At 35.9% G+C, this 19,687-nt stretch overlaps 1 protein-coding gene across 5 annotated transcripts; it reads right to left on the bottom strand.

Moving 5' to 3' along the window:
• Positions 1-334: 334 nt before the first annotated feature.
• LOC140818145 (formin-like protein 18) lies at positions 335-17,924 on the bottom strand. 5 transcript variants are annotated; one of them, XM_073178005.1, is made up of 19 exons: positions 17,508-17,921; positions 16,915-17,028; positions 15,482-16,182; positions 13,807-14,028; positions 11,579-13,707; positions 11,325-11,457; positions 10,006-10,077; positions 8,531-8,629; positions 8,338-8,379; positions 8,156-8,236; positions 8,018-8,068; positions 7,839-7,920; positions 5,519-5,613; positions 4,606-4,677; positions 4,400-4,516; positions 2,680-2,748; positions 2,518-2,584; positions 657-985; positions 335-521 (listed from the first exon to the last, which is right to left on the bottom strand). In XM_073178005.1, exons 3-18 carry the CDS (start codon positions 16,112-16,114, stop codon positions 804-806), a joined length of 4,146 nt encoding a protein of 1,381 aa, XP_073034106.1. In that variant the 5' UTR covers positions 16,115-16,182; positions 16,915-17,028; positions 17,508-17,921; the 3' UTR covers positions 335-521; positions 657-803. The 5 variants fall into 5 exon arrangements, with proteins under 5 accessions (XP_073034106.1, XP_073034105.1, XP_073034107.1 ...); XM_073178004.1 differs by lacking the exon at positions 16,915-17,028; XM_073178006.1 differs by lacking the exons at positions 335-521; positions 657-985; positions 2,518-2,584; positions 16,915-17,028 and having other exon boundaries at positions 2,713-2,748; positions 5,519-5,594; positions 17,508-17,923.
• Positions 17,925-19,687: the final 1,763 nt, after the last annotated feature.

Here is a 19,687-nt window from a genome sequence, read left to right as displayed (position 1 = left end):
TCACACAAGTTTTTGCCAACTTATATTAATGTCTTCTCTATGATACACATAAATAAAATACTTTGTGATATTTATGTTTCACCTACCAATTTTGTTATCATTTATTATTAAATACCAATATTGATTGGAATTTGATATCATTTATTATTAAATAACATTTTTATTTTACCACTACGTAAACAACTTAGATAAATATATTTCAACTATTGAATTTATATAATTTACGTATAAAAATTATTCAAGACTACTGCTAGTTCTGCCCCTAACAATGGTTCAAAGTATTGAATCATTCAGCTATAATATTATTGAAATATTATAATAATAAAGAATTGGATCAGCTAAACTAAATATATTGCAACTACTTGAAATGTGTACTGTACAAAGTCCAGGAAAAAAATGTGTAATTTTACAAATGAAAATATATAACTAACATACTCTTTCAGACATTAACTTGCAATCTCTCCAGCCAAGAAGAATATGTACATGAACCTATCGTCAACAAAATTATAGACATCCAGACTCTGCAAAATGAAGATTATCGAAGGAATTCGATCAAAGTTCCGTCTACAAACTCTTAGAAGCGAAAAAAAAGAAAAGAAACGAAGGAAAGCTATGGATTTTAGGGGTGTTTTATCTTGAAAATGTCTAATCTTTACCTGTTTGAGGCCGTCAAATGTCCAAAGCAAAGGTAACGTTCGGGGGGATTTTCGCCTGCTGCAATGTCTGTGTCCGTCAGATTGAAACAATTGCATATCCGTCTTAGTTAAACATGATCTGAGAGTCCAAGGTTATTTCATATCGAATTATTTGACGCTCTTGACTCGGGATAAGATCAATTTTCCACTATCTTTTTCAGTTGCGTTTATCTTTGATTTCTCAGTTGAAGCTTCTTTCTCCGCCTTCTTTCTCTCTAACTCCAGCTGCTTGCAGTTTTCCTCGTTGGATTTTTTGAACATTCTCACAAAGTTCAGTATCGTTGAAATCACTGCACGGTGTTTCAGATAGAGATTAGGACAAACAAGAACCACGAAGCCATATAATGTTGATATTCTACCTCAACGTTATCACCTATCTTGGACAAATTTGAAATCCACTATGATCATGATTAAAATTGCACGTTTCGATAAGATGTGAATTTTAAAATTTATATTTTTCCCATCCATTAAAATCAAGGAGTTTGAAATCCACCACCTCATATACATGTATCTAAGCACAATCTAATAGACTAGGGCAAGTTCAGTAAAGTTGCATCTAGATGGGGTTAAAAGAGATATTTGATAGGAGGCACATCAAATTACCCTTTCAACAAGAAATTTTAAATTCACGGAAGTAAAAAAAGATCCAAGAAAGTTAGGGATCTTACATTATAGTTTCGAATTCTATTGATTTCAAACCAATCGATCTAGATATCTCCTCTAAAGTGGGACTAAATTGTAAACGAATTGAACGGAAGAATTTAGCTCTAATTAGGATATTCGAGCTCGAGTCCAATTCTAAGCTCAGAAATTTTGATATTTTTTGCTCGAAATCTGTTTGAATCATGGCTCGAATTCGAGTTGGCTTGAAATATTCAAACATATTCACGAGCTATTAAAAAATAAAGACTTGAATATATTTATTTAATACAATCACATTATATTAATAACTAATAAAATATTAAAGCTCGCGAGCAGTTCGCGAGCTATCGAACAAAATAATTTGGACTCGATGTTCAGCTCCAAAAAAAATCATAACATGTTCAAGTTTGACTCGAATTTGATAATTCGAACGCGAATCAAATTTTTCTCGAACCGACTCAAAAAACTCGCAAACCAACTTTACACCCCTGGATGTTTAACTTTCGAATAATATGATCATAGCCCATAGGAACCACTCACCAACCAAAGATCAAAAAACAAAATATCCATTGCTCTAGTCGTTGGCATCGTATGCTCATGACAAGAATCAATTTACGTATTTCACCAACTTAAATCTAACAAAAAACCAACTTAAGACGTTCTAGCTCAAAAACCATGTGTAGCAACAATATCCTTAAATAAAATCAACCATCTACTATATCACATGCAATCTTTAGATGTATCATCAATTACTTTTTTGTATAAACCATCGGTTATCGATTTGAATATTTATAGTTTTCTCAAAAATCATAACTGGGTAACAATGCAACTTACATCCTTTTAAACCGTACCGTATCACAAACGTGACCTTTCAACTCCTCCCAATAACCATACTAACTTACAACATACGAAAATTGAATACACGACTTTGGTTTCTGATCACTTACTGTTTCACTAAAAATTATAACTAGTAACAATGGTTCAAGTCATATCCTTTTAAGTTGTATAGTAGGCCACACCCCATATTTTGATGATGCTATCGGAAGGAGGAATTTTTTTGCTACCCTACAAAGTTTACAGTTTTACTGCGCTACACATGCTGTCAATGTTATTGGTTGACCAGGTTGACCCATGAGCCATGAAAAGACATCCATCGTAAACAGAGGGAATATAAGATTACCTTGCTCAAATGGGCATCGAGATGGGTCCTCACCAAAATAAAGGATCAATGCATCCACATTTCTACCCTGTACAATCAAATATTAGAACAGCAAAGAATGTTATGAAGATATAAGAACATACAAAACCTAGACCTATATTGCGAAAGACGAGCAATACATACCACTCCAGAATAAAGCGAAGCCAAGGACCTCACTTCACCTTCAGAGAAATTAAGAAACTCCTTCAAAGCCTGAACAGGAAAACAGCAATCATTTGTAAAAGGCAATGTCAAAAGAAGGCATAACTTAAGCGATTGTTAAGATTTAATAGTTTCCATCATTTGGAAAAATGCCTGTTCTTCAAGCTTATACAAAACAAATCATAGAGACAGGTCATATTGCCATAATTCAATTACAGTCTAGCCATTTCCTGCAGGCGCTGCTGCAACTGCTGGCCATCAGATCTTCCAGAGCATTCGTATCATCAACATTTCAAGAAAATTACATTACAAATATTATCTTGTTGACCCCAATCATTCGGGGACCTAAGATTTGTCCGATAATGAAAGTGTTGATATACCTCAATGCCAGCATAACTTAACAACAGTCATTTACTACAACTTTCCAAATCAGTTTAACAGAGCCACTTTATGAAAGTCATAGTTTCATATATACGGATATCAAATGTCAGACAACAGGTGAGAGAATGAAGGCGTAAACAGACTGGTGAAAGCATGATCTATTTGTCAAAACTATAAAGTATAGAACTTTCAGACATTGGGATGCCTATCACAGGGAAGGCACTGCACTTTTCTGTTGGAGGTAGGAGATAGAATCAATCCACCTTTCGGGATCCATTCAGTCAATCAAAGACGATAAGCGGGACTTTCTTCACACCAGTTCCTAGTTTGAAGGCTATCGTCTTTATTGTTACTATGGTGTTCTGAAGCACAAGGAGATTTTACTTGGTGGTGTCAATTAGGCGGTCTGTGGACTTTTGTGCTCTACATGGCGTTCTTGGACTAATAGGTTTCATGTTAAGCCAATTCGAGATTGCTCAATTTGTTCAATTATGACCTCCTAATGCAATTGCGTTCTCTGGTCAATTGCTTTTTTTTTGTATTCCTGATTTATCCATTAGGGCAGTCTGGTTGGTTATTTGCACCTAGTTTTGATGCTAAAATGGAGTAAGTATGTCAGACATTTTTTTCCAGGTTGACTTTTATCATGTAAATTTCTTATTACATTCTATCACGTGTTTTTCGATTTTTATCTAACTTGATCAAGTGGAAAGCAAGACTAATTCTTTCAAAATATATTAAATATACACGTGGAACAACATTGACAAGCTACCATCAGTAAATGATCATGAGAAATCACTCTTACAGCACTCAAGACTGCACAAGAAGTCAGAAAGGAAGCCAAATTAAGCAAGTACAACAATTATAATGGCTGCAAATGGAGATACTGATGAAATGATTCAGAATTTGCCAGAAAATACTCTCTCTACTGAAGAAGTACGAATGAAGACAGATACTAATTTATTCTGCTTTCAACTCCTGCCCCCCCACCCCCCTCTTAAAACACCACAATTGATTTAACTTTAAAGCTTGCTGGATATGGTTGACAATTTTAACTGCCGAGTAAAGGCACGTGCGTAACTCCCACTTAAAGTGGGGAGTCGTTAACAGGACATAAACTTGGATATGAAAATAAGTAAAAGAAACAATAACACCTTGAAACCACTGAAGTATGCATTTAAATATGCATTGTACATAGAAACATCAAATGAAGAAAAAGTACCCTTTGATGTTTGATAAGAACCAAACATCGTTTTAATAAGTTAAATCAGGTTGAAGAAAATTAGCAAGAATTGTTGCTTGGATATTATCAACAAATTACCTTGCGAAAATTGTCAGACACGGGTCCATCATTTTCTGACATGGATAATTCCTGCACAACTTTTTCAACACCTTTGCTAATGGCTTGCATTTCCTCAGCCAAAAATTTTAGTTGTATCTGGAAAAAATTGTCTACTAAGATGATAGGATGCCACATATCATAACAACTTAAAAATTTTGACACTGGTATTAAATTCTTTAACATACCTTTGATGCAGGTTCCAAGCTAGACAGATCTTGCCAAAAATCAAGAAGCTCGGGTAGTTTTTCAGCAAGTACCTGGAGAGAGATAAAGTTTCATTACCAAATTCATGAAGTAAATGTCGTCTTTGTTCGCAGCTAATCATAATAAGCAACAACCACATAACAAGAAATGTGGTACATGACACCAAGTACAGGGAGTAACTAATACCAGACTATACAGCCACAAATTGCTTGATCTGCACGGTCAACTTGACAAGAAATGATAGATCTCACAAAGTAGGGCAGGTAATACAATTAGCATACAAAAGATATTAAAGTTTCCCAAACACCAGAAATATAAAAGGAAAGAGAAGGAAGTTGAAAGGGCAGGGCAGGGATTTAATGCATGCTATCTTTTTTACTGCACCCATTTCACGTGTCAAACATTTACTAACATTAGATGTGGCACATCTCAACAAAATTTGTTTTTATAGCATGTATCAGTAGGACCCCTATACCATTTGAACCCAATATAAGTTTAGAAGACAAGTACAATCAAAAGATCTCTTTGCGATGTGAAATCAATAGTTGCACAAGGTCGGAGAAGGACAATCACTCATTCTTAAAACTAGTGGTTGGGATTCTTGAGACCAAAGAGTCCTGGTTCTTCAGTAGCTGGAATCACAAGAATCCTTAGTCAGAATGGGATTCCAGCTCAGCACGTTTTGAGTGAGCTTTTGAGAAGAGTTGCTCTTTGGAGAGCACAGTATGATGAAAGTTGTAAGCTGTGTTCGGGTTGCTTTCACCTCTGTTATGAAATTTCCAGCAGCAGATCATTCTAATTTGCATCACCAATGCACCCACAGATTATTGATGCGATTCTCAATTGTACTATTTTTTTGTCAGAAGCTAGCCAAAAAGACATGTTGATCGATACCTTGCAAAGATAATGCATCAATGTCATCTTGTTGTTCCTGGCACGTGTTTCAGTAAGTTTGAGCAGGCTATCCAACCTGAACCCAATAGCAGAACCTGTCATTACCGCATTCAATTAGACTCGAAAATTACAGAACGATATTTGAAATAAAAAAGTGTAAATAAATCAAATGTCTCATTCTGACAAATAGAAGATGACATTGCTACACTAAAAATTGCATAAAAGAGCAGAAAGTTGTGCACTTGTCAAATTCTGTGACTTACTGCATATATATGCAGCAGTCAGAAAGTGATTGTCAAGTTTCGGCCCTGGTATAGTTCCCAAATTCAAGAGCTAAGAGATTTTTAGTCAGTCAAAGATAAACCAGATACATTCTCATTTTCATCCAAAATATGCAGATTTATACCATTAGGTAGTGAAACACAATCAAATCTTCTAATTATACAACTGAAAGTTTGAGAGAAAGAGAATAGTTAGGAAACTTTGATGATAACAGTTCTTTCAAAAGCCAAATGTATATATGCTCTTCAACCCATTCTAAAGATATATTATCTCTTATTTTGATTCCTTTTCTCTGTGCCCTATCTCATAATACCAGGATTGGTTCACCTGGATCAAACATAGTTAATCTGTTTCCCAGTATCTTAACAACTTAGTATTAAACAATCGGATTCCAAATATAACAATTTCAAAAATTCAAACCAAATTAAACGCAGGACGAAATAATATCCAAACGAAACCAAATCAGATGATGTAACAAATGTAGCAATTAAATCCCAAAACTTGTTCTCACATGAAATAAACATCCAAACCACAAATAAACTCAGTCACGATCTCGACTTTGATTATGGAAAGGGAATTGCATCCTTGTTTGAATGGCTAAAAAAGGCTTAAAAATACCAAAGAGGTTTACGTCATATAGTCTTTTCTTAATTTTTTCAAGATAATCAATAACATAATAGAAAATTGCTAAGTTTGGAACTGATTTTGCTAGACAGGAAAATAGGCTATCATGAAGGTTGTTTTTCTTTACTTGCCCTCCTAAGTCCTCATTTAAGAAATAATGCATCAAAGTTGACATTTCTCCACTCAATCTCGTTCACAAAGGTATTGAGCTTCTACCAAGCAAGTTCCAATCATGCTAACTGCCACGTACAAGTGGCACCTCTTCACCGATCCAAAGCCAACATCAAATTCCTCGACAGAGTCGCGAGGGAAAAATCGACCAATAATGTGTAAGGAGCATTAATGAGACACTTTCATTAACAAGAAGAGTTTGGACGATATCTTGGGATACATCTTTTCATGGATTCCATATTTCATAACTACACACAATTTTTGTGTCCAATGATAATCTATCCTTAGAAGCTTTAACACAAAGACAGAAGAATCCTCAAGGGTCAGACAACAGCTTTACCATTGGTTTTTCATCTTGCTTGGTATATCGTATGTAGGGATGTGAATGAGCCGACTGAGCCGAGCCGAGCCCAGCCGAATAGTATCATAATCGAACTCGGCTCGTTTAAGGTATATATATTGGCTCGAGCTCGATTCGTTAATAGCTCGTTTATCATGTTTAATGAGTCTGAGTCGAGCTTGACTCTTTAAGAGGGCTAGTTTTTGAGCTCGTTATACAAACTCATTCTTGAGCTCGTTTTCAAGCTTGTCGAGCACTCTTAGCCAAAATATCGTCTGCGATATGGGAATTTAAGGAGGTGGGTTTGTCATTTTATAGTTTCAATCTCCTCAATTTCACTCAGATATTGATGTGGGACAATGCAAACAATGCTTGAGTTATTGTATGCTCACGACACAACAAACTAGCCGAGCTCGAGCTCGCAAACCGCTCATGAGCTTACGAGCCTAATATTCTTAAGCTCAAGCTCAGCCTGATAAGCTAAACGACGATCTCGAACGAGCTTTTCACCGAGCCGAGCTTCAGATAGCTCGCGAGTGGCTTGGTTTGTTTACATCCCTAATTGTATGTATCTGAGCCTACTATTATTTGCACAATGAAAAACATAAATGAAACAAATAATATGGTAGATCTCTCTCCCATGCATAACCCACGTGCAAGTGATGATTATCTCCCACTGAACTAAATCATTTCGTGACCAAAAAGCTAAATGACAGCCAAAACCATATTAAAAAGGATATAAACAGTTTTATGTCAAACCAAACTTTAATTTATAGCTGTCAATCCATTTTAAGTTTTCAGTTGACTAAGCGCTCTACTATGCTTTAACATACCATTGAGGATAAACCGTTAAAATCACAAAAACGACTTGAGACAAACAAGACACTGATATATTTAACTGACCTCTTGCAGTTCCCTGGTTCAGCGCATTACCAAGAGAGAGGATTGTTTGCATTATTCTTTTCAACTTCGAGGAACCCCTAATCTGATGAGAACATGATTGCAGAGACGAATCAGATATCAATATTATACACTATATACTAAAATAGTGTGGCTTAGATAGTAAGACAAAATCCATTTACTTGATCTGCTGCAGAATTTACAACATTCAGATTATTCTTGAGGTCAGAAACCTGTTAGACGACCAAACGAAACAAACAATCATGAATAATTAAACTCCAAAAAAGTAGAAACCAGCAACTGGCACTCTGAATTCTAACCTCAGAGGAAAATTGAATCTCAAATGAAAAAACTCTCAGCTTAGATTCTATCCTTGGCACTTGCATCAACACCAGAAAGAACTGAGGTTTTGAAGCAGACCAAAAAATATTAACATTTCTATGTTTCCACGTATCGAAAACACCAGAATCAGTTCCAACAAAAAATCTGATATTATACAGACCTGTTCACATTTTCCTAAACTATCTTTATCCCCTGTATAACCCTGAAAACATAAATTTGTGGTTAATCTCATGACAGGATTGTCAAAGAACTTTGCAAAACTTGCATTACTTCTGCCTACACAAGTTGTGGTGATAAAGTTACTCAAGAGATTCTAAACATAAAAATTAACAAAAAAAAATCATGTATATAACCTTAAGCATCTGCATCTCCTCTTTGGTTGGACAAAACTTGATGAGGTTGTCAACCTGATCAACATCTAATGCCGAGTCGTCCAACGAAAGTACGGAGTTCTAAGATATTGCAGAAAAGATTATCACAGAATTATGAAAAGGGGGTGCGCATAAAAAACTACAAAATTTGTAACCAAAAATTATAAAACAAAGATAAACTATGTTGTATGAAAAACACATAATTACCCATGGGGATGTGAATTCAACATTTCAGAAAAACAAAAGCATTTCTGATTTCTGCTCTCATTTACAAAATGTTTTGACTCATTGAGAATCTTTCTGGTATGCTGACAAATAGGATATCAAATACGTACACGCATATATATAGCAACTAAAAGGGTACAATTCATAAAAGCGCCTCATATGTGTAATGCCTTTAAATAAAATTTATTGTTGGAATCGTGCTTTACTAGTTGATTTTAACTATTGTTTTCAAGATAATTAATTCAACTCGTCATCGCATTTGTAGGTATAAAATCTTGGCTTAAAACACACCTAAAAGGCCAAAAAATTTAAGAAAATAAACATGGATCTTGACTATACTACACCGAAAACTACTACTTATGTGGTATGCGTGAGTACTCTACAGTTCATGCGGGAACCATATCTAATTGTGTGTTCAGAATATAGGGAGTACTTTTCTAGATGTAGTCAATAAACATCAGGCCATAGTTCCATCATCCATTTTAATCTAGAAAACAATTTTTTTGACCGAATTTGATAACATGGGTCATCAATACTCCCGACAAGCTGCCGCTCAAGAAAAAGCATGGACATATATCTAAGGCAGATTTATTGAATTAAAGGATACACGAGTTTAGATGGAAATGAATCCTAGAAAATCAAAATGTTTTAAAATAATATAATAAGAGAAAACAATTAGAACAAGGGTTCAATGTTCATATTGTTCCAAAGCATTTTCAGAGAGTGAATGACTACTGGTTGAAAAGATAGATAATCGAAGGACAACATCGTCAATTGCAAGAATTTATCTTATTCACCTTTCTTCAATTTTGATTTCATTTTAGTCGGAGAATATTGTTGTCTACTAGAGAATAAAATTATATCACAGTGGATCTAGGGCTTTATGTTTTGGACATCCACAAATCTATTGAATTCATTTTTCCTTCTCAACATGATTAACTGTAACCTATATTATCTTATCTCTCTATTTCGCGCAAAAGCTCTTGTTCCTGTGAGTGATACCACAGGGAATACTTTACATAAGCAATACCTATTTCTCTAATTTTTCTTTTTAATGATTCTTTCTGGCTATTTAGTCACGGGTGTTTGAATACTTACGGAAATAGAAAAAATAAACTGTTATTAAATCAGTATATTGAACATTTTTTTGTTTGAGTGTAACTGATGGATGCTGAGCTATAAAAAAAGCTTCTTTGAGTCCAAAAACTGATTTTGGACAAGGAACAACTCACCAGTAGGTCATTCAAGGGTATCTTCACTTTTGAAAGCATGATCTCACAATTGTATGCACGCCTGTGGTCTATCTGCAAAGGAATTTGAAGTGATTCAAGTTTCACGATCATTATCCTCGGAAACAATTTCACACTAATTTTTATGTTGATGAAAAAAGGGTTAGCAAACAGCAGGAAAAGTAATCCTCTAATTGTCATCAAGAAGATAACAAAGTTAGGCATGGGGTCGTGAGGGATGCAGCAAAAGGTCAATTTGTAACACGCAATGTTGACTAATCAAACAAAAAGACAATAGAAAAGTAATCAAAAAAAGCTCCGTCATCAAATTTTGATAAAAAAAAGATAGATCTCTCATTTTAGATGTGATAAAAACATGGGCATATTACAAATTGCTTTGTCTGAACAGCACAAGTTCAATCAAGATAAGAGATTACAATTTTGTTCTAGGTAACATGATATTTTTTTGTTTGCGGTCTAATTTCCGAAAAACCACATTCCTCAGTCTAAAGAAGTAATCAAGTGATAAACAAACTAATTATAATCTATCCTAAAAGGGACAGGTATAACAACCTAATATCTTTCGGGCTACATATTGGTCATCAAGAATAACGGGCCAGCTCACTATCTAACTTTTGTGGAAATTCATCTAGGATATAGTGGCTTTCAAAAGTTTCTCCACATACCACTTCCTAACACTAATAGAGTATTGATTTAATTTGTCATGATTTCAATTGAAACTTGAGTGTGAAAATTCTTGACTGAACTATGCCAGTACTGAGTGTTATATTCTCTATGCGGTGATAATGCTCGGTAAGAGTTTGTCTTGTTAGGAATAAATCATGATGTGTTACCAAAAACCTTAATAAATTGTGAAATCTGGAGACCTGGATTTCAATCGCTCAGAGATTAATCTAGAACAGTTTCTAGTGTAAAAAGAGACAAGATAGAACAGTTTCTAGGGTAAAAAGAAACTAGACAATTGACGATAAAAAATCACACCATGAAGACAATGGTAATCTCAAATCAAGACGAACTTTTTAATGAAATGTTCAATGTATAAAATTACGAGAGAAAATTGGACATTCACAATTGAAATCATGTGGTGACAAACTAATTTAAAAAACAATATCCACGGTGTGGAAAAACGCAAAAAACTGAAAAATTCATGAGTATTGCATGTATAACTTGATCCAAATGGTGGTCCATTCAACCAATCAGAAAGGTCAAAACTATATCAGAGTAAAATTAAACCATAAATGCTATTTTAAAAAAATCTGGGGACTAGTCATACAAGGAAAGGCATGAAGAACATAAATCACCAGTTGCACTTTTTCAGATTTATTTGGCATCGAGCCCCTTGAACTTAGTTTTCTGCCTGAGCCCCCTTCATCAGGATTTGGAACTGCTGCAGAGAAGAGAGACTCAAGTTCTGAAATATCAATTTCAGGAGCCCTAGCAAAAATACATTAACCAAGTAAGAACAATATGATGACACGAGAATCCAAAAACACACCCAGAAGAGGGGTGAAGGACAATGCCAGTCAATCTCAAATGACCAGAGAAAAATACATACTTGGAAGCTTCACCAGATTTTTGTGTTTCTGCCCATAAGCTTCCTGAAACCGCCCTAGATAATTTTAGCCAATGTAGGGGCTTTAATTTCTTTGTTTGGTTATTCCTAGAAGTGAGAGTGCGTGACAACAAAGATTTCCCTTTTATTCCAGGAGGAGTAATAGAAGGTGGCGGAGGAGATGGAGACCCAGAGACACCACTAGCTTTATTAGTCATAGCTGGTACATTTGGAGCTTCTTTATAAGAATTGAGTGGAGGAGGAGGGACCGAAGGAATGGAAGGAGCGTGTAGAGTAGGAGGGTAACCATCTTTTTCAGAAACAGCTGGGACAGATGGTGAGGATGGGGGATACATTGAAGATGGTCCATTCCCAGAATGCAATGGAGGAGGTGGAGGAAGGGGAGGGCCTCCTCTTATCGATGAACTCTCACCACGAGACATCGGAGGAGGAGGTGGTGGACAAGGTGTAGACCTTTTGGCTGAGGCATTCATCATAGGTGAGGCTAATGAAGGTGGAGGTGGAGGTGGACAAGGTGTAGATCTTTTGGCTGAGTCATCCATCAAAGGCGAGGCTAAGGAAGGTGGAGGTGGAGGTGGAGGTGGAGTAGGAGGTAGAGATGGAGGTCGAGGAGCAACTACAGAACCTAAATGTTCTTTCATCGGGGAAATAGGAGGTGGAGGTGGAGGTGGACCAGGTACACATCTAGTGGCTAAACCATCCGCCATAGGCATGGCTAAAGGAGGTGGGGGTGGAAGTTGAGGAGTGGGAGTTGGAGGAGCACCTAAAGAACCTAAATTCTCCTTAAGAGGAGAAATTGGAACATGGGGTGGGGATGAAGGTGGAGGTGGAGGTGGATTATGTGAAGGTTTTGTATCTAAATTATTCATCAAAGGTGAGGTACTTGAAAGGGGAGATGGAGATGAGGTCTCAACACTGGAGGATGAATGCTCCATTAGAGGATCATTGGAAGGGAGATGACCTGATGCAGAAACCGAATCTTCCTTTATAGGGTCATTTGTGAATTGATTTGATGCAACGGGTATTTGAGATGCAATTTTAAGAGTAACATATGTTGTCCAAGTACTAGAAAGAGGAGGAGGTGGTGGTGGTGGAGGAAGTTTAGTTTTAGTTGTTTGAATATTGTTTGGGACAAATGGTTGGGAGACTGGGGAAAGGGAAACGACTCTGTTACATATCACTTCACCTGCAGTTGAGGAAGAATGATTAAGAGATCGAGATGGTGGTGGAGGGGATACGGCCCTAGGAACTTTAGCCATCTCTTTAGCTGAATGAGGAGGTGTCAGTGTAAGAGGTCTAGAAATTATGACTCTATCATCACTTGTAGGACGTTTAGTAGAAGAAAGAGAAAAATCACTTGCAGCTGTAGAGTCATTCTTGGAAAGTGGAGTCGAAACACTGGGCATTTCCGGGGACCAAAGAAGAGGATCAATCCCACTTAGGGCATCTATCTTCTCCTCCAAAGATGAGGTAGGAGGAGATGACGGCGTTGCTGGACTGACTTGAGACTGTCCAGAACCAATAACAGGATCATTTGTAGATGGAATTGGCGAAGTTGAAAAAAAGGTTTCAGAAGATGTTATCTCAGTTTCAGTTAGACGAGGACCTGCTCTGGCAATGTCAATTACACGAGCATCAGAACCAAGTTGTTTAGAGTGTAAGAGATTCAAAGTTTTGACAGTTGATGGGAGCGGAGTTAGTTCTCCTGGAGAAACTGGTGTTGGCTTGGTGAACATTACTTCCTCGATTTTATTTGCTTGGGGATCCACCAGCTTAAGAACATCTGTATTTGAGGACAACTGGGGAGAAAAATTACTGTGCTTATCTGAAGATAAATTTGTTGGGCTCTCAGTACTATATTCTAGCATAGCAGGATGCTGATATTCCGGAGACTTTTCGGAGTGAGAAAAAGCTTCAATAACAGCATCTGATAAAGATAAATGCTGGAGAACTTCAACAGTGACATCTCCTTTTGGTACCAACCAATCCACACTACTAAACATCTCTTGAACTTTAGCAAATGCCTCCAATGGAAGCCCATCTTTCTCTTCAAAACAAGAAAAATCCACAGGAACTGTGGAAGCAGCAGCATCCATCTCAGAGAAAATAACCTTTTTCCAAAAATGATTTGCATAATCATGTTTATGACTCTTATTAAGAGTGAGAAGACATATTTTTAGCATCTATTGAACATGAGAGAAAAAACATACCTCTGCCCTGAAATCCCTAGGAAATTGATCCTTAGCATCCCACAATATGTCAATTTCATCCCGGTTGAGCATTAAAATATTTGACCTAATAAAAGCTGTATTGAACATGACTCGGAACATCATCTCTTCTCTCTCCATGTCATCATGCAAATTGATGCACTCCAATACAACATCGCCTTGGATGTGGCAATTGATATCAATCTTAACTAATTCACATTCTGCCTGAAAATAACCCAATGAACAGAGACTGAAATACCATAATTCCAGGGACTTGTAAAGACGGACAGCACACAAAGATAAACGCTAATATAAACATAGCCAACACTATATTAATAAAACTACAGTTTACCAACAAATAAAGTACTTGTGCATGTATATACAAGCAAAACAGGAAGAAGGAGAAAGGGGAGCGGGTAGATGAAATCCTCCTCTTTCCCTTTTATTCAAGATGCTAAACCAAATAAAAAAAGAAATTTTATTGGAAATTAAAATATATAGACTTCTAAAAAGCATATAAAAGACTTCATTAACAATAACTTCACATTTTAACGTCAATGAAGAACAATAAAAGCCAAGGTGTTCATTACAGGAAAAAGAAATCTCAAACCACTGATTCAAACATGATAAAACTCCGATACTTTGTCGCATTCTTCAAACTACATGTGGATTATGCATGAACAAGCACTCGAATTTCAGGAAAATTGCACCATTGTATTTTATTTTATGATAAAACAGCATCTGTCTTATACTTCCAGTCTCCATTGCTTTTCAGCTCTCTTTTTTGGATTATACTCTCCAGATATTATTCAAAGAAATGAGAACTACAGAACACAACAGAAATCATAGAGCTAAGGCAGTGACTCACATAATAACACAAGTTGTATTTTGATTGCTCTCTCATGTAACACATAACCAAAAACAATGGGCGAGGTGAGGAGTGGCTTCTCCTTTTACTTTCTTATAGTTATAGTTTTTAATTAAAATCAAGTTTTAAACTGCCATCCTTCACCCGCTTATAGTATTTTTGCCAAATATGAATACCAAGACATCAGAGGTCAACAGCTACAATGATTTTTCTTTCCCCTCTCCCAATTGTTATTCAGAAGTCCCATTTATTTTTTTCATACAGTACACGACCTATGACCAAGACTAATAAAAAACGATTTCAGTTGAGCCCTCTTATTATCTAAATAGTCCACAATGTTAATCCTACAACCAAAGTATGACATATTCTTTCAAAATAAAATGCATTTAAATATCAATAATCTAGCATTTTGGAAAGTTTCTCGAGCATATTGAATTGCCAGCACCCAATCATATTGAATAACTGAATTCATTAGCCCAATACTTGTTATTACATTTCTTGTCTCATTAGTGCATGTTGTTAACAAAGGACTATATTATTTTATATATCCATGTGTGCAATGCTTTATAATTCTAGTTTATAATCCTGTCCACTTGAACAGTGTAAACCTTTACCAAAGTAGACTTTATCCTCCATTTTTAAGTTCAAGAACTACTTATAGTTGGACAAAAGCCTGGATAAAGGAATTTATCTTCCTGCTAACTCAGTCAAATAATTTTTGAGGTGATCAAATACACAGACACACACACACACACATATATTTGGTCAACCAACAACATACACAATCATCACAAAAACGTAAGAGCTCACCTGCTTATAGTGTCGAACAACTCTACTCCTTTTTGGAGTTGAAAATAGAACCTTGGGTGTACGGTCGGAAACAAGAAAAGGATCTTGTCCATATAGACGAAATATTGGTCTGCAGCCACCCCCGCCATCAAAATTAGGAATCATCCTAATGATGACACAATCCATGGTGAGTGCCCTGTCTAATGGAGGCCATTCTGCAGCAATATTCCTCCGCGACACATATTGCAGGTAGCGTAACTGAGAAGGAATAGGATTCAGCGGGCACAACAAGTGCAAAAGCTCCCGAGGGGCTTGCTTGTACACCATGTCCAAGGTCTTATGTTCCCCACTATACTGCTTTCTGTAGATCAATAAAGCAGCTAACATGAAAGCTAAAATTGGCCAACCACCAAGTTCACAGTGTGTGAGAAGCAGATTCTGCAGCCCAAGTGATAGCCAGCTTTCACTTGATCGGAGAAAGTGATGGATCATCTCCATTGAGAGCAATGGGCATCCTTCGTACTGCCGAGGGTACTCCATTATAGTCATATCATATTCTGACAAAGCATTAGCCATCTGGCTCTGGGTCTCGCCCTCTCGGAAGTTGAAAACTAGGATAGAGGCATCAGGATAGTGCTCCCTAAGTTGTGTCATTATTCCTCCCACATAGTTCTTGTAATTTTGTTCTTCCCAAGTGTAAGTGGTAAAACAATCGTCAAATACTGTATAAATGAAAAATACCATAGGCACACCTTAGGCTTGTCAAATTGAATACAAAATTCATTCAATTTGCTTATAAGCAACAATCTTGTAAGATATAAAAAATGCAAATTTACTAAAAAGTACTTCATTTTTTACCCATGGTAATATTCAAATTTACGCCATCAAGCAATGCATGATAAGGACACTGTTCCACCAAATAACGAATCATTTTTTACTTAATCATTGCATTTAATCAATTACATGCATCAAGTTTCAGCAGCTAACAAGAATTTATATTGCTTTTTTACAGCGGCTCAACCATGCATTATGCCTCATGAGTTCTACATTACAGAATGTAAATTCACTCTCACCAGTTTGACATTTTAAATTCAAAATTGACTAGTTTAGATACTTAATATATGAGCAATACATGCATTTTACTTATTAGTTACACGTCATACGTAGAGGCAAGCACACTTGTATCATAGGATCCACATATTAATTCCTTAACTAGTAACCAACCGGATACGTGCAGTATCATTGTTCCTAAAACATAACACAGTTCAGGAATGAAGACTAACCCATTCAGGGATTGTGAAACCTAACATTCCTAAAATGGCTACTCTCGAGTCCATTAAATTCAATTACCACATACTGACATTCCATCCATTCTTCTTCTTTCATGGCATATCTAAAGAAGACTCCAATTCTCCTTGCTCATTAATAAGCCTTCAGAATTAGAAGTTCCATACCTTCTCTATCGAGTGTTTAGAAGATTTGAATTGGGATGCCTTCCCACCCCCCTTTCACATGTTACAACCTGTGGTCAATTCCCATGCATATATCCATAAAGCTAAGACAAACATCTACACCACTTGAGTAATAGGTGCCTATTAGTGGTCCATATTCACCACAATAAAGTTTATTTTTCTTAACACGTAGAACAACAATCAGCAACTACATCTATCTTGCTTAGCATCAACTGATGTCGACAAAAAGAAAAATAACTTCATTCCCAAGGCACCACACCACTTCGGGAAACTATATCTTTACAAGTCCTTGTTTTTTTGTTTAATTATTATCATTTAATTGTGCCTCTTCCAAAGCCCATTTTTTCACTACTCAAACCCAATGATTCAAAAGTAAAGCTAAACTAACCCGCAAATACAGCTCATAATCTCCTTATTCAACGGACATCAAAATTGAAAAAACCGTGCTTTTCCAGAAAATAGCAATAAAACCTTCCCAAAACTAATTTTTCATAAACATGCACGGCTTAAACGAAATAACCAAAAACAAAAATAGCTCAAAATGGGGGACAAATGGAGATAGAGTCACAGCGCACCGTATACTTTCTCGCATATCTCAAGCAGTCCATCCGGCGGCTTCCGGTAAAACAATTTCCGAAGCAATGCCATTCCTTAACACTACTCAATTCTTCCCCTCTCCCTACACATACATGCAAACATGTAATCATATACGTACACCTAAAACTATGAAATTAGGTCAATAGTTGAGAAAATTCAATAAAAAAAACACTGAAAGATTGCAAATTTTGATTCTTGTATATTGCGCGGTTCGATTTTCTTGAAGCTACAGGAAAGCTGCGGTGATTTCTTCAAATGAATTTATCGAATTGATTCAACAGCAGACTCGAAGAATGGGAGATGGGATTGCCACGTATGCACTTGCAGAATCCAACAACGTCGTGGGAGTCACGAACAAGATTAACTAACTTATTGCAAGAAAAGTGCATCTTTTTTTATCTAACTTTATTCTGAAAAGATATTTTTAAATTTTGATTTTATGAATATTATATAATAATCCTAAAAATATTAAATTTGTCTCGATGATTATGAGAAAGAATAAACCAAAAAAAGTCGAATTTACTACCATATATTTGTTAAATTTATTACCAGACGTCAGGTTAATGCTTGATAGAGTAATCAAATCGTGATATTAAGTTGTTGTATAATTTAAAATATTTGATTTACATCGTTATTATCCTTATAATTTTTGTTAAAAAGAATGTCAGAATTATTAAGATGGATATTGTTAGATGCAATAATTATCTTTGCTGGATAGAACGATCGAAACGTGTTGTCTGAACTGCTGCACGGTTTGAATGATTTGAATTGCACCTTTTAACACTTGATATTATTTTTGGTAAAGCCACAAATATTTGGTCATATATGAATCTAATAGATCTATTTATTTTTTTTCTTCAATATTTCTAAAGAATATTACCCTACTAAAATCTATATTATATATAGAATACTATGAGCTAATTATGTATTCATCTTCATCGGTCAATGGTTTGCCCTCTTTTTAGTACTCCATTGTTGTGCAATAATTTTCTCGATTCGATCCATTATTATGTTAGAATAATCAAACCATTCCTAATGTTTTGAACATGAACCCGATTTAGTCCCCATTTGTTTTCCCGTTATACTAAATGTGTTGATTTTAAAATTTTCATAGATAATTTTATTTCATGTAAAACAATAGGGATTGAACCGATTAAATCATACGTCAAAATTGGCTTCATCGGGTAGGAATGTAAACGAATCGAGTCGTTTCGTGAGCTTTTCGAGCTGGATCGAAAAATAATTTATTTGTGTTCACATTTGAGCTGAACTCGAACATGTTTGAACTTTTTTCGATCCGAACTCGAGCTCAAATTATTTTGTTTCATAGCGCTAGTCGTTTGCGAGCATTAGTATTTTATTAATAAAATATAATTATATATTAAGTAAATAAAATTTGAATATTTCGAGTACTTATTTTCGAGCAATAGTTCGCAAACATATTCGATCTATCGAACCGAACTCGAGCTTTGATTCGTACCGAATTGGAGCCAAAAGTTTAAAATTTTCGAATTTCGAATCGAGTTCTAACTCGAATAGAACTAATTCGAGCCAACAATAATGTTTTTATGGTTCAAGCTACATTGAGATTCCAGGGTACTCTACCACCTTCGTTTGGCAAAAGTAACAGATTTTGTTTGGTCATGGTCCTGTGTCCTATATGTTTATCAGTGTCATTATGACTTTGTTGTGGAATTGGAACTTGGAGGGAGCAAAGGTCGGGAATTCAAATACTAAGACGAGCCAACTTTTAGGTAATGCTTTTTTCTAACATCTTTGTCGATAATCAATCTCACTGCCCAACTCAAAAATCTTCCAAGCTTTTATGCCTTAAAACTTTTTTTCTTTTGAGTTCAGTCGAACGAGTCGAAGGGGGGTAGGATCAAGCTTGTTCATTTGTTATGTTTTCAAGATTTCTGGGTGTATTTAGCAGGGTCAAGTGCTCACATCAAATGGAAAATTTTGAAATTTTATGTGCAATATTTATAACTGCGAGTTTCACCTCCGAAAATCAGTTCAATCATCCTTCCTTACCTCCTCTACTGATCTATCCTTCCTCCCTCTCCTCAATTCCTGGATTTTGCCTCTGCCTGGATGTGGTTTCATAGTTTATCATATTGGTTGTATTGACTCAAGAACTCATCAACTTTAAAATCGA

This window comes from Primulina eburnea, chromosome 17 (genome assembly GCF_022965805.1).
Source record: "Primulina eburnea isolate SZY01 chromosome 17, ASM2296580v1, whole genome shotgun sequence".
Classification (NCBI taxonomy): Eukaryota; Viridiplantae; Streptophyta; class Magnoliopsida; order Lamiales; family Gesneriaceae; genus Primulina; species Primulina eburnea.
Note: the sequence above shows the minus strand (reverse complement) of the source record. Positions and strands in the feature narration are given on the sequence as shown.